General features: G+C 47.7%; 1 protein-coding gene across 2 annotated transcripts in view; it reads right to left on the bottom strand.

Moving 5' to 3' along the window:
• Nucleotides 1–331: 331 nt before the first annotated feature.
• The window catches only part of SLC6A1 (solute carrier family 6 member 1), a 43,904-nt gene continuing 29,028 nt past the window's right edge, over nt 332–15,207 (bottom strand). For both annotated transcript variants that reach the window (XM_059161739.1, XM_059161740.1), the window contains 9 exons: nt 11,863–11,997; nt 11,537–11,640; nt 11,120–11,244; nt 9,688–9,800; nt 9,164–9,295; nt 7,646–7,748; nt 5,887–5,987; nt 4,899–5,066; nt 332–2,713 (listed from right to left, as the gene is read on the bottom strand). In XM_059161739.1, the coding sequence (XP_059017722.1) occupies nt 2,609–2,713; nt 4,899–5,066; nt 5,887–5,987; nt 7,646–7,748; nt 9,164–9,295; nt 9,688–9,800; nt 11,120–11,244; nt 11,537–11,640; nt 11,863–11,997 (1,086 nt within the window). In that variant the 3' untranslated portion in view covers nt 332–2,608. The remainder of the gene's footprint in view (nt 2,714–4,898; nt 5,067–5,886; nt 5,988–7,645; nt 7,749–9,163; nt 9,296–9,687; nt 9,801–11,119; nt 11,245–11,536; nt 11,641–11,862; nt 11,998–15,207) is intronic.

The raw sequence follows: 15,207 nt of genomic DNA, 5'->3' as shown, positions 1-15,207 counted from the left end.
AAGAAAGCACGTGATGGGGGTCCTTGGGTGCTGAGCGTCTCTTAGTATACCGCTGCCTTTTTCTGCATTGGAGGCAGATACTGGTTGGAGCAGGGTGTGACCTCTCAGGGCCCTGCTTCCCAGTGAAAACACCTCCCTTAGGGAGCTCAGAGTCATTTGGTAATCACTCATTCCAGGACTTTGGGGAAACCCAGCTGTATCTTGCTGGATTTTTGAGCCCCAATCTCTCTCTCTCTGTTGGGGAAGAAATAGTGCTGTGTGTATACGTCGTTGTTGCAATGAAAGAAGCTTTTTTGCCCCCAACCCAAAGAACTGAAGGTCTGACATCGTGTATCATAGAACCTTTATTATTTTTCCTCTAAATTCTTAGAAACGTACATAACGCTCGTGCTCTAGTTATGACACCATTTATAGACATTTAAAATGCATCTTCATTTATAAATATTTTACATTTGGTCCATAGAACAGATAATTTTTCTAAATAATACTGTAATTTTTTTTAAAACAGGCTCTGTATATAGTTTGAATAAGTATATATTACATATATTTTTTTATATAGAGATAGATTTACTTGGTGTTCTGAGAATAAATCCTTATTGCAAAAAAAACATATATGATAATACAATATCTTTCCCCCAGGGCAAATACTAAAAAAAGGTACACGTATTCACAGTTCTCACTGGAATTGTACGACACGTAATATTGTGCTATATTAAGTAGGTTTGGATGGAAATCGGTTAGGGGATTTCTTGCCAAACATCTCCGTTAGATTTGCATACAAACATTAAGTACACTGCATTTGTCTTAGAAAGACTTGGTCTTAGTTTCACACAGAAGAGAACAAAGAGAAAGTCAGAAGTCTTCCTGCCCTTATTCTAAAGGAGTTCACACAGGATTGGGGGGGAGGGGCGGGACCATGAGACACAGTGAAGGGTTCCTTTCATTCTAAACCCTATAATTTAACAACACATATGCATTTTGATCATGGATTCACCAGTTGGCATTTGGGATGCCTTAGCAATGAGACTATTTTACAGATGACCTCAGGAAAAGGGTTGAGATTTCCTACACGATATCAAATAAGACCCTATATACCACGCGTGAGGATGAACGTTTATGTGTGTGCCTTTATATGTGTACACGTACGGTATGTTTTTCTACAAGAATGTGCTTACTATTCTGAGGGTAATACCTTATTGCAAGAACGGGTATGCTGGTCACTGTCGGATGAGAATGACAAGAGATTAAAAAACCCACAGTCACAGTTATTTACCATAATTATTTAAGGATTAGTTGTAAAACACAGTTTGTGAGCTAACTAGCTAAGGAGCTACGGGGCACAACATACGATTTGCTACATGGGAACCCATCTTCCTGGCAAAGGAGAAACGCTGAGTCACTGGAGCTTGCCAGAAACTGTCTTTGCCTGATCTGCCACCTGCCACCGCCGCCATCGCCACGGAGCCCAGTTCCAGAAACAAATACTACTTCTCGATGAAGCAGTTTAATCTTGGAAGCACTTTGCGGGGAGGGGGCGTGGGGGGTGGTCTGGATGAACCCTAGCTCCTCAGTTAGTGGGCTGGGGAGATTTTAGTGGTAGTGAGGGGATTCCCGCTGAGGAATATGAAGGAAGAAGGCAGCATTTTTGACGGGGACGGCAGTGAGCACACAGCTGACGGGAAAGCTGGGAAGATAACCACATCCATTTGGACTCAAGGACAGACACACCTTCACCTTGATTTCCTCTGCACCTGATTTGTACTCCATAAAACGGGGCCGTCTAAGAGAAACTGGGGCTCCTGATTAGGGAATTTCCCCAGCGGGATCTTAGGCCCCCAGAATGGCAATAATAATAAAACAAAAATCAGTTGTGCTTGTGGCAGTTTTCCAAGGAGGGAGTGAGGGAGCTGGGCTGCCTGGAATGATCTGGAATGATCGCTGTTGGGCCAGGTGGATTTGGCCTGGCTAGGAGGGGGCAGGGAAGGACGCTCAGCAAATTGCTGGGGACACGGGGGCAGTTCCAGGGGAATACTGATGGAGGTCCTGGGGGGTTGTTTTGTCAAGCTGCCTCGGGAAGGATCAACCGAAAAAATGAAAGTCAGAGCTCCGCGGGCTCCCTGCACTTAAGAGGGAGCTCTCCCTGGAAATCCCCATTATACAAAATGCCCTTTTCATGTGTACAGAGCGGCGTTCCAACGGAACCGAACTCCGGCAAAGTCCGAGATAAGAGTCATGGGTTTCGGCAGTAAGAGAACAGTCAGGAACAGGACTAAAAGCCAGGAGTGTGTGGCCTCGCCGCATCGCACTCGCTGGCAAGATAAAAATGATCTACGGCTCAGTCACGAAGGCTGATTGCTTGATGCTTATGGGGCCCGGATTCAAAAGGTCACCAGCCTGCAGGTGCTGGAGCCATCAGGTAACTTTGCCCAGGGCAGGGCCCACCAGGGGTGTGACTGTCCCCCACCTCCCCTCTCTTTGCTTGGTGATGGTGTCTGGACTCGCCACTCGAGGTAGGTTGAGATAGACGGTATCTTCAGACATCAAGTGGTGGTCACGTTCAGCCGGGCTGGGGGGTGAGAGTGGCGGGTCGGCAAGCCGCCAGACACCCCTAGATGTAGGCCTCTTTGCTGGCTGAGCCACTGGCCTGGGGCTGCTCTGGACCATTCTCCGGGCGAACGATGTCTTCGCTGGGCTGGATCATGACCTGGATGCGCTGCAGGCACCAGGGAGAATTTGGGTGGGGAGGAGGAAGACTGGAGGCTCCATCCCCCCACCTCTTTCTAAGTCTATCCTGCCTGGTCTGCTTTCAAAATGCACCCAGACTCTGGCCTTGTCCCTACATCCTCCATACTCTCTGGCCCCCTCACGTCTCCTCACACATGCCAAACATGCACCTGCCTCAAGGCCTTTACACTTGCTGTGCCCTCTGTCTGAGACATCCTGCTTTTTAGATAATTACACAGCTTGATCCCGCTCAAGACCTCCTCAGGTCTTGGGTCAGTGTTACGGTTTCAGCAAGACCTCACTCAGCACTCCCTTCAACTCTATTTTTCTCCACAGTACTCATCCCCATCGAACATGTTTTTATTTTGTTAATTGTTGGCCGTCCTCTACTAGAATAGGAGGTTGGGAATTTTGCCTGTTTTTCTTATGACTGTGTCTGTGGCCCTGAGAATACTGTCTGGCACAGAGTAGATGTTGAATACCTATTTCCTGAATGGATTAATTTCCCCCTACCTTCTCTCCACATATTCCCTGAAATCCTGTCCCCCCAAAGCATGTGCTGTCATCAGATGTGCCCACTCCTGGGCCTTTGAACAGGCTGTGCTCCCCTCCTCAAATGAGCCTCCTCTGCCTCTCTGCCCCTCCCAGACCTCACTGCCTTTTGCCACTCAGCAGAGGACTGTGGAAAATGAAAGCACTGGGTCTGGAGCTGGAAGAAGGGGCTACAAGCCTCTGCTCTCCTAATAACTTATGGCAAGGGGTGGGAAAGTGGCTTCTTGCTTGACCTTAGTTTCTGCATCCGCAAAAGGAGGAGGCTGGTCCGGGTGCTGCACATGGACCCCTACCTTCCTTAGGCCACAGACCATAGAGCTCCCTCTTCTGGCTCTGATTGGTCTGGAAGGCCCATCTTCATAGAAATAAGGTTGAGAGCCACAGATCCAAGGCCTCCCAGCTGTGGCCCTTCATATTCTGATCATCCACTTCTCCCCAGTAAAATCTTCTCAGCTTACTCTTAATCTAGTGATGTCTCTTGAGTACCTGCAGCACTGCCTTGTGTCACTTGAGAATTCTACATAATTTAACAAATAGCTGGTGTGGACCTAGAATGGGCCACTAGGGCCCCTTCTAAGGACAGCATGCCTTACATTATATTACCTTGAGGGCAAGACCACATTGTGTCTCTATCAAACACACAAAAGGGGTCTAGAGTAAGCCCACAATACAAGAACCCCACCCTTCATCTGTTTCAAACCCTTGAGGCTCCTCATTAACTTCAAGATAAAATTAAGAATTCTTGTCCTAGGGGCGCCTGGGTGGCTCAGTGGGTTAAGCCGCTGCCTTCGGCTCAGGTCATGATCTCAGGGTCCTGGGATCGAGTCCCACATCGGGCTCTCTGCTCAGCAGTGAGCCTGCTTCCTCCTCTCTCTCTCTGCCTGCCTCTCTGCCTACTTGTGATCTCTCTCTGTCAAATAAATAAATAAAATCTTTAAAAAAAAAAAAAAAAAAAAGAATTCTTGTCCTAGGGGCGCCTGGGTGGCTCAGTGGGTTAAATCCTCGCCTTTGGCTCAGGTCATGATCTCAGGATCCTGGGATCGAGCCCTGCATCGGGTTCTCTGCTCAGTGGGGAGCCTGCTTCCCCCCCCTCTCTCTGCCTACTTGTGATCTCTGTCAAATAAATAAATAAAATCTTAAAAAAAAAAAAAAAAGAATTCTTGTCCTAGTTTTCAAAGCCCTTCATGAGCTGGCCTGACTTTCTTACATCCCCAACCTTCTCTCTTATCACCCCCTCTGCATCCCTCTCCACTCTACCTTCCAGCCACATTGATTTCCCTTCAGTTTACCGAAAGCTGTTTATACCCCTGGGCCTTTGCACATATTTCTCATCCCCTTCTAAGGAACATTCTTTCTGCTTCTACTTTTATCTCGGGCTCATCTGTAGGCTTCTTCTTAGCTATCCCCTCTTTTAAGAAGCCTTCCTTAACCCTCCTCAACCCAGGCAGGGCTAACTCATCTCCCTGGTTTATTCAAATAATGGTACTTCCAACATTCTGTTGTCAATGGATATTGAGTTGTCTGTTTCCTAACTAGACTGTGAGCTCCACGAGGGCAGGGGTCGTGCCCAGCACAGTAGGGGAAGGAAACTAAGCAATCTGAAGGGTGAAGAAGGGACTTACCTGCTTCAGGGAGCCCTTTAAGGTGAGGAACATGTAGGCCATGTATCCAGGGATGAGGACCATGGAAGACAGAGCCATGAGCCAGCCCACGCCCTGGCCCCACTTGGGGAAAACGTAGTTTCCCATGGTGAGAGGAGTCATCTGCACAGCACTGAAAATGAAGACACCCTAGGGAGGGGAGAGGAGAGGGGATGGGACACAGTCAGTCTCCCCAGTTGGACAATGAAGACCCCTCCCTAGACTCTGAAGTTGATAGGTCTACTGACCACCTCCCTTGACATGAGGGTGACTCTCACAAGGGTCCAGCCTCGTGGGAATCTGGCACCGAAGGCCACTGTTACTACATAAGACATTTTTGTATGGAATAGAAAAAGGCACCCCTTCTGGGAGAAACAACTTGAAGTTAGTGCCCTCTGCCCACCAGAAAAAGGGATCCTTTCTGGGAGGACAATAAAAAAGGCTCCTCTTCTTCCAAGTTAACCAGCTTGGCAAACAGAGCAAGGGCTGGACTTTAGGCTCTAGTCTGCCATCTGCCGAGTGCACTTGTGCAGGACACAACTTACCCCGTGGCCCAACCCACCCCACGCACTTGGGGCAGCCGTCCCAGGCCTGTTCACATCTCAGCTTCCTCCTGCCTGAAGGAATCAAGGAAGCTGAGAATGAGAGGTCTCCTGGAGCCCACGGCCTTGGGTTTCAGAATCAGGCCCACCTGATTTGAATGCAGCACCAGCTAACAGGGTGACGCTGGCAGCGGGGAGCCTAGGGCCCTCAGCAGTCAAGTGGGGCAAGAAGGCCTATTTTGTTGAGGTTTACGAGGATGACGTAATGTTTCTGGTGTCATGCAGGGCACAGAGCAGATGCTCAGCAAATGGGATGGAGTAGTATTATTAGGGAATGGGCGTTTTTGCCTCCAGAAGTTTCTCTTTGGGCCGGAGTCACTGTAGAGCCTGGCCTGATCCCAACAGGGCTGGCCAGGACTTTTCCTTACCGCCACAATGATTGGGGTGAAGAAGGACCAGCAGAGTTTCCACCAGATGCAGGGCCTGGAGCCAACCATCTCTTGGATGTTGTCATAGAATCGGTTAACACCTGTGACATTCAGAGTGAGAGCAGAAGGGATGAATGAGCTGTGGGCACTGCAGGCTCAAAGTCTCAATCTGCCACTTTCTGGCAGTATGACTGCAGCACGACCTCTAGGAGCTTCAGCCTCTTTGTAATAGCAGCCAGAGCTCTGAGGGGGTCCTTGTTCGCTAAGCACTCAATAACATCCAGCAAGTGGGTTGTGTGAGAAAGCCAGGAACCTCACATGAAAATATCTACCAACAAAAGATTATGCTTATAAAGCGTGTTCTCACCTCTCTGAGTGACCCTCCCACCCAATAGCTAGCCCAGCCATTCCTTCAAAGCTCTGCTGGACAGAGCGGTTTTCCCCAGAGCTCTGATGCTATAAGCAACTGGAGATAGGCTGCAAAGAAGAACCACAAATATTGCAAAACACCACCAGTGTCATGAAGTTTCCAAGACTGTTACTGGCCATCCCTCAGGTTCTGTGCAAAGCCCCTGACCCAGCAAGGAAACTGATTTGAGGGGAGAGAGGATGACAAGGAGGGGTAGATGGAAAAAGAAAAAAAAAGTACAGTGAATATCAAGGACCAAGGAAAACATTTCAAACACATTGTCTTGCTGGGATAATCAAAGCGCAGGGAAGGACAGCCTTTTGACTATTGTGCAGGGGGGATTTAGAAACTCAGGCCACAAAATAAATAAAATCATTGTTTCTTCCATTTTTTGTTCTAAGGGAGTGTGTACCTTTCACCATAGCCCCATTTTTGTTAAATATTTCACTTTGGACTTTTTCTTTTGTAGTTTTGGTGTCACTTTTTCTAGATAAAATCTCAAACCCTCTTATCCCCAAATTTATGAAGACATTTTGGCTCCCACTTTAAATGAATTTATTTAACCCGTCTAATGGTGTCTCCTAAACACAAGACCCCCCTGCTAACTTCATTAGATTGCTGTGAGGACTGAAAACAGTTGACCCCTGAACAAAGTGGCAGCTAGGGCCACTGACTGCCCCCCCAACTGATGCAGTCGAAATCCACATGTAACTTCTAACTCCCCCAAAACAGCCACCAATAGCCTACTGTTGACTAGAAGCCTTACCAATACCAAACAATTGATTAATACATACTTCGTATGTTCTATGTGTTATATACCGTGTTCTTGCAATAAAGTCAGCTAGAGAAAAAGAAATGTTATTAAGAAAATCCCAAGGAGGGGCGCCTGGGTGGTTCAGTGGGTTAAAGCCTCTGCCTTTGGCTGGAGTCATGATCCCAGGGTGCTGGGATGGAGCCCCACATCAGGCTCTCTTCTCGGCGGGGAGCCTGCTTTCTTCTCTCTCTCTGCCTGCTTCTCTGCCTACTTGTGATTTCTCTGTCAAATAAATAAATAAAATCTTAAAAAAAAAAAAGAAAAAGAAAATCCTAAGGAAGAGAAATTACCTGTAGAGTACTATTTTGTATCAAAATGAGTACGAAAAAATACTGTATTGCATTTACACACACAACAAGAAGGCTGTGCTGTTGCAGCTCGGGTTGTTCAAGGGTCAGTTGTCAGCTAATGTACAGAAAGGTCTTGGTATTCAAGCTCTATCTGTTGAATGACGATTGAAGAAATGAATGAATGAATGAATGAATGAATGGAGGGATTAGGGAGGGGGGGAAGGAAGGAGGAGGGTGGACACTCACCATAAAACCAGGAAATGGAGACACATTCGAAGAACACGAGGAATAGCAGGCTCATACCACTGGCAGAGTAGTAATCAAACAGTTTGAAGACATAGATGCCCCCCTAAAAGAGGAAAAGCAGTGAAGGGGTCCACTTCCCACGGGGGCCCAAGACACTCAGTTCACAGCCAACAGGGGCTCTGCAGTCTGGCGAGGTATATGTGAGATAAACACTGCAGCGAGGAGGCTTAAGGGAAGACTAAAAGAAGCGCGAGAGCCGAGTAACTAGGAGATGGTGTGATCATCGACTCCCTGGGAATTGGGAAGAAAATGTCTGGGGAAGAGAAATGCCCCATTTCTGGGAATGCTGGACTAAAAGAGGAGCTAGATATCAAGGCCATCTCTCCACAAAGTTAAACCAGTTATGTCTTCTTTCTGCTTAAAACCTTCCATGGCTTTAAAAGGACATAAATTTAACACATCAAAAAGTTGAGAGAATAAAATAAAACGCAAAATACAAATGGCTTTGTCCTCTAAGTTCTTGCATGATCTGTTTCTGTTCCCTTTACTTATCTGATCACTCCCTCTGCCCCTCAAACTTAACAAGCCCATGCCTACCTCAGGGTCTTTGCACCTGCTATGCTCATCTTCCCATGGCTGTCTCTTCATCATCATTTCAGTCTTAGCTCAACTGCCACTTCCTCAGAGGGCCCTCTCCTGATGACTTTGTCTGAGGTAGCATCCCTCCCACCCTCACTGGTCATTCCCTGTCTCATTATCACCTTTTCTTCATGGCACTGAACACACTCTGAGGTGATTTAATTTGTCAGTCTTGTCCACCAAAGCATAAGCTCTAAGAGAGCAGATATTGTGTCTGTCCCGTTAACTGCTGAATCTCCAAGGTCATGACAGGCCCATGGTGAGTGTTTAACAACCATGAAGGAATAAACGGACAAATTAATAATATTCTGGGGATGAACAGTATTTGAATCCAGGGGTAGTTCTGTGGATCATAAAGCAGACCCACAGGGCTGAGTTCATGGCTTTCAGGTCATTTATGTTTGCTGTACAATTCATCGGTTATGTGTTTGCCTTCTGGCTAGACCAGGAGGGCCTTGAATGCGGAGAGGACTGATCATCAATATCAATAGTAAAAGAAAAGTGGGAACAAGAAGAAGAGGGCAGTGTCAATGTCAAAGGCCCAACTCCAAATGGACTGTCTAATTTTTGTGTGTTTTTAAAAAACTCAGTTCTTGTATCCCCTCCTCCTGGAAGCAGTCCTGAGTGCCCCAGGCTGAGTTAGGGGCTGTATTCTCCAGCTGTGTCTTATCTTTTCTAGCTCAGTATCTGTGTCTCCCACCCTCTCACCTTGAGGACAGGGTCCCCATCTGCCTCGCTGCTGTTTGTACAGGACTTGGGACAGAGACGGTGCTCAAGGAACAGAAGAAGGGTCGGATGGCATGAGGCTGGGGTAGAGAGGACCTGGGAGTGGGCCTGGGGGCAGTGCACCAGAGGTGTGCTCGGGGCGGGTGAGCTCACCTGGGTGATGTTGGAGAGGCCAATCAGGTAGGAGACGATGCAGACAGCCGCGATGAAGAGCTCCCTGCGGTTGCGGAGGAGCCTGGGGTACTCATCCACCAGGGCCGTGATGAAGCCCTCCACGGTGCAGAACTTCAAGGGAGGAAGAAGGTCAGCCAAGTGTGGCAGATCCCAGCCCCGACCCACCCAGGGCTTGACTCTCTGGGGCAAGACCAAAGGGGTCTGGCATTCTCGGGACGGTAGAGCCAGAGAAGCCCCAGGATCCAGGCCTGATTCTGCCTCTGCCTCTCTTTGTGACCTCAGGAGAGTCCCTTCCCTCTGGACATCAGTTTCCCGAGATGGAAAATGCGGAAGGTGGTTGAGCTGCTCTACCCTAAAGTCTCATGTGGAACAGTCTAGGGGTCTGAAACTCTTGGTCATCTTCCTTTGGGCCCAAGACAATGGCCAATGGCCTCCTCTCCCTGCTTGTTCCCAGACCAGCAAGGCTGGGTGGCTCCACCAGGTGCCAGGGAGGGCGTCCTCACCTGGCTGTCAATGCCCAGCATCAGCAGCATTGAGAAAAAGAGGATGGCCCAGAGGGGAGAGATGGGCAGCTGGGTCACCGCCTCTGGGTATGCCAGGAACGCCAATCCAGGGCCTGTGGAGGAAAGGATCAAAAAGAAGCCAAAAAAATAAAAAATTAAAAAAAAAAAAGGGGAAGAAAAGTACTGAGCACCTACAGCATACCAGCATACCCCCCACTTTCTAAACTTTATTGCATTTCATCTTCAGAGTAAATTTTTGGGTGAGTGTTGTCAGCACCCCCTTTCCTAGGTGAGGATACAGAGTGTGCGTGAGTGGGGGAGGTGGTAGTGTTGGGTCCAGAAGCCAGGGCACCGGTGAGATGAAAGGATGGACTGTGACAGGGATGGTGATGGTGCAGAGAGGGGGCCAGATGGAGAGATACTAAGGAGGTGGAATGGGCAGGTCCTGGTATTGGTTGGTTTGTAGAGTGAAAGTGAAGGAAAGGTCCAGGATGATGCTGGGGCTGTCCTGGATACAGGACTTTGGCACTCTTTGCTGCAGTGGGGAGCACAGGGAAGAAGTAAGTTTAAGGAGGTCAGTTTGGGACATACTATGTTTGAGTGTCTGGGTCCGGGTTAGTCAAGAGAGGAGGAGAACCACTGGAAGGAGAAGGAAAGAAATTGTAAGCTCTCTAGGTCTGGCTCAGGAAAGAGGGGTGGTGGTTGGGGAATGCCAGAGAAATGAGCTAGCCCTTGTAGAGAAGATGAGGACATCAGTGGAGAAAGGTCCTTTCCATATGAGCAGCCCAGTTCTCCGTGATGGGGAAGGGGCTAGTCCCATTGCCTCCCCAAGTCTCAGGGCCTCTGCTGTATACAGATTGGGTCCCTCCTGCTCACTGCTTTCCCAGCTGAGCCTGGGGCTCTCCTCGGACCCTACAGCATTGCTGACTATTTGGTGAGAACATATCTGGAATGGGACTAAAGCAAAGATTTAAGCATGTCTGAGTTGGAAGGTTTATATCTCGGGGGCAAGAGTTGGTCCTCTCCCTGCAAAAGGCAGGATTGTGCTGGAAGTGCCAGTATGGGCAGGTGATTAAGAGCCCAAGCTTTTTGATCAGCCAGGTCTGTGCTCAACTCTAGTTCCATCACCTCTCTAGCTTGGTGAACATGGTCCCTGGGCCTCATTTCCTCACCTCGTAAAGGGAATAAAAAAACATGGACTCCACAGTTTTGGATAGTTTCACATAAAATGCTCCCTGCTCTGGTACCTGCTCACAGCCCTGGAGCCAACACACTACACTCATCCCTGTCTCACCGTCCTTCTACAGGCTTTTCTCTCTGTCAACACGCTCATCCTCTGGCTCCCACTGGTGAGGGCGGTAATGACCACAGAAGCCCACGTGTTAGCCCCTCCCACCCCAGGAGCCCCGGCCCTTCCATGTGTAGCGCTGACCTGAGGCCGCCACGTCAGCAATGGACCTCTTGGTGACATGGGCCATGAAGCCCACGATGGAGAAGATGACAAATCCCGCGAACATGCTGGTGCATGAATTGATACAGCAGACAATGATGGAGTCCCTGCAGAGAAGAAAGGGTGGACTCAGGGACGGTGGGGCTGGCAAAGGAGGTGAGCTAGGAGCAGTGGCAGCGAGGGACAAGCGGCAAGGGCAGAAGAGGGTGCCTGGGAGCAAAGCCGCAGGGCCGGAGGGAGGGTGCCCCCACCCCACCCAGGGAGCTGGTGGAAAGAGTGGAAAGAGTGGAAGTGCCATAAGAATACCCCCCGGGGCGGGGTCTATAAGGGGCGTGGCTGCAGGAGGCGTGGCGCTGGAGGGGCGTGGCCAGGAAGAAAGGGGCCCCTGGGCTCTCACACCTGTAGACATTGTTGTGGAAAGAATTATAGCTCCCAAGAGCGATCAGGGATCCCAGGCCCAGTCCGTAGGAGAAGAAAATCTGGGTTGCCGCATCCAGCCACACCTATAGGTAGAAGGAACAAAAAACAGTCAAAATTATGATCCTAGCCACCGGGCCCCATGGCCCTTTACATGTAACCAGCTGTACCTGGCAACCATCTCCGTTTACATATGAGGTTAGAGAGGTCCAATGACTTATATCCTAAAGCTGGTAAATAGTGGCTCAGGACTCATGCAGGCCCTTAACTCAGCCGCTGGGGGCCAGGAACCTGGGAAGGCCACTCACCTCTGAGTCGGACAGCTTGCGGAAGTTGGGTGTGATGTAGAAGAGGATGCCCTCCTTGGCCCCAGGCAGCGTAACTCCACGGAAGAACAGGATGATGAGCATGATGTAGGGATAGGTGGCGGAGAAGTAAACCACCTGGGGGTAAAGTTGACAACGATGCCCCCTCCAGTGCGCCCATTCTTGTCCTCCCCCCACTTCACTGACATCCGTGTCCGTTGTGGCCCTGGGCTTACTCCCAGTTCGTCTTCCTCCAGGAAACCTTCCTGGATTCCTAACTGACTGTGTTTATCCACTTTTCTGAGGCCTCTCCTTAGAATCTCAACCAACCAGCTCAGCACCTGATTTTCCCTCCCCCCCTACCCCTCCTTTATTTTTTGACTTTTGTCTAAATTGTTCAAGTAAAACATGGTGTCAGGAAAAATTTCAAGTTACACACACACACACACACACACACACACACACACCTTAAAGTTCCCTTCAGCAGCCCCTAGAATTTAAGTTATGTGAAGGAGAGGGCTTGTCTTGTTCACCTCTGTTTTCCCAGTGCCTAGAACAATCCACAGTTTATAGGAGACACTTAATAAATGCCTAATACATAAATGCATGGATGTTAACATTTTAATGTTCCTCTTTTGAGACTTTGTTATGCATGTATGATCATATTTTCTTACAAGATGATGCTCCAATTATGTGCTTGCTTTCTCATTTAACATGTTTAAAATTTAAAAAAAAAAACAGTGCATACTTAATTTCTTGTTTACTAAACATTGTTTTATTGTCTCATAACAATGTGGTTTTTTTTTTTTTTTTTTTTTTTTTTTTTTTTAAAGATTTTTATTTATTTATTTGAGAGAGAGAGACAGTGAGAGAGAGCATGAGCAAGGAGAAGGTCAGAGGGAGAAGCAGACTCCCCATGGAGCTGGGAGCCCGATGCGGGACTCGATCCCGGGACTCCGGGATCATGACCTGAGCCGAAGGCAGTCGTCCAACCAACTGAGCCACCCAGGCGTCCCAACAATGTGGTTTTTAATTATGCAAAATAGTCCTCCAGGAGGTTCTACCATCCTCTTTAAAATCTCTCCTACTGTTATCCATTCATGTGAATCTCACTAATACTATATTGGAAACCCCTGTGTATAAAACTTGATCTACAAAATTATTATACCATTCTTGGGAAAATTTTCTAGAAGTAGAATTACTGACTAAAAGGGATGAACCTCTCCATGGCTTATGATTCATATTGCCTAATTATCTTCCAGAAAGGGAACTTCGTCTAGCATTTCAGAGCACACCTTCCCCACAAAGTTGCCAGCACTGAGTATAATAATTAAAAACATTTTTTTTTTGCCAAATTGATAATCAAAAGACTAATGTCATTGTCTGAATGTCTGAAATGACATTTCTTTGTTTGCTGTTGTGAAAGAGCCATTTTCAAGTTTAATAACCCTTGTTATCTCACAGTCTGATGTGACCCTATTTTCTGGGCAGCATGAACTGTTCTCTGGGTTAGGTTCATTTCCCTGGTTGGATCGAGATTCTTCAGGGTTAGGAAAGGAAGCCAAGATCCACTAGAAAAGCCACTGATCTTGGAATTAGGAAAAGGAAATTCAAAACCATTTGTGGCACCTATAAGCTGTGTGACATTGGGTCAATTTCTTATCCTCTCTGACCCTTGTTCTTTCTGGTCTGGAAAATGGATACAATCAACCTGCCTACTCAGAAAGGTCAGTTGTATGAGAATATAGAGCATGCCTAATATATATTGCTTAGGTCTTGCACTTGAATCTATCTTCCATGTTTAGTATGGAGCCAAGTATGTAGAAGATGCTTAATAAGTATTTACTGATGGCTTAGATGACTCAGTCAAAAGACAATTGATACCATGTATTGTCTACCTACTAGGTGCTACATACTCCACATAGATTATTCTCCTCAGTCTTTATGCCAACCTTTGTAAGGTATTATTATTGTACCCATTTAACAGATAAGGAAACTGAGGCACAGAGAGTTGACATGACTTGCCCAAGCACACATAGCTAGGTATTGGAAGACTGAGACTCAAGCTCTGGTCTATCTCTTGTAGAGGCCTTAGGCTCTATATTCTTCTGCTTCTTAAATTTGGGTTCGGAGACACCTGTGCCTTCCTCCTGCCTGTTAAAATAGGGATGCATCAGAGAGGTTTAGACACCGGCTTCGGATCTGAGAACTGGTAAATCCATAGGTCCCACCAGACTGGAATTGGGCACTTATTTCATCAGTCATATTCATGTCCAAGTATGGCATTTGCGAAGATTCTGTTTTGTTCATATCAGCTTGGGTAGTCTGAACCTCCCTGCTCCAGCATGATTCAGTTCAAATTCCTTCTCTCTCTTACTTGCTGTCAGAACTCAGGTTTCCTCTAAGTCTCCCTCAGGCCAGGGTCCAGTGAGGGCCTGGGCTACCTTCTGTCCCTACACCCCTGGGGTGCAGCTTTAAGAGGAAAAGGGTGGGAGTGAAGCCAGGCCCCTCCCCCTAACTTAATTGGAAAGATCCCCAGGTGTCCCCAGGCTGGACCCCCAGCTTGACCTGGTTCTGCCCTTACCAATATTAAAAACAAAAACAAATGCATTTCCTCTTGTTAGCTACCAAGTGCTTTAACCAATCCCATTCGATTTGACTCTCCTGGCAAACAAACAGATAAGCCCCATTCTTCAGAGGAGGAAACTGAGTTTCAGAGAGGTGAAGTGATCTGCCTGAGGCCACCTAGCCAAGTTAACAGCCAAGCTGGGATCTGAACTCAGGACTATTTCAGTACAAAGCCTGAGAATTTAACCATTCATTGATCCATCTCTGTTCCTCCTCCAAGGCTGGGATGTGGAATGTTCATCTCTGGATCACCCTGGAACAAAACCTGGTATGGTGGCTGTTGGAGCCAATTCCACATTAAAACCTGTTAAACCCCTAGGGCTTGTCTGGGCCTACTTAGCCATAGTGACTCCATAATGCCTAGGTAGCCATTTTGTTGTTACCAGTTCTGGTATCAGTTAACCGTTTAACCATTGCCAAAACACATACCTAAAACAAGTCCATTTTGTTGTTTAATAAACGCCTCAGCAGTTCTGGGTAACCATTACTAAAACACACAGGTAGGAGACATCCAATCAGCCAAAGCCACATACGTAGAGGTCTGAGGTTGTGCCCTATAAAACTGTAAGACCAAGGCGGGGGTCTCTCTCTTCGGAGGCGGCCCTGGCTGGTCAGTCTGACTTCTAATGCTTGGCATAGAATAAAGCTTTACATAACTTTCACTTAGCCTCAGTCTCGTTCCTTTGATAATGGACCCAACAGTGGCAATGCTCAGGGACA

This window comes from Mustela lutreola, chromosome 2 (assembly GCF_030435805.1).
Source record: "Mustela lutreola isolate mMusLut2 chromosome 2, mMusLut2.pri, whole genome shotgun sequence".
NCBI lineage: Eukaryota > Metazoa > Chordata > Mammalia > Carnivora > Mustelidae > Mustela > Mustela lutreola.
This window is presented reverse-complemented; position numbering and strand designations above follow the sequence as displayed.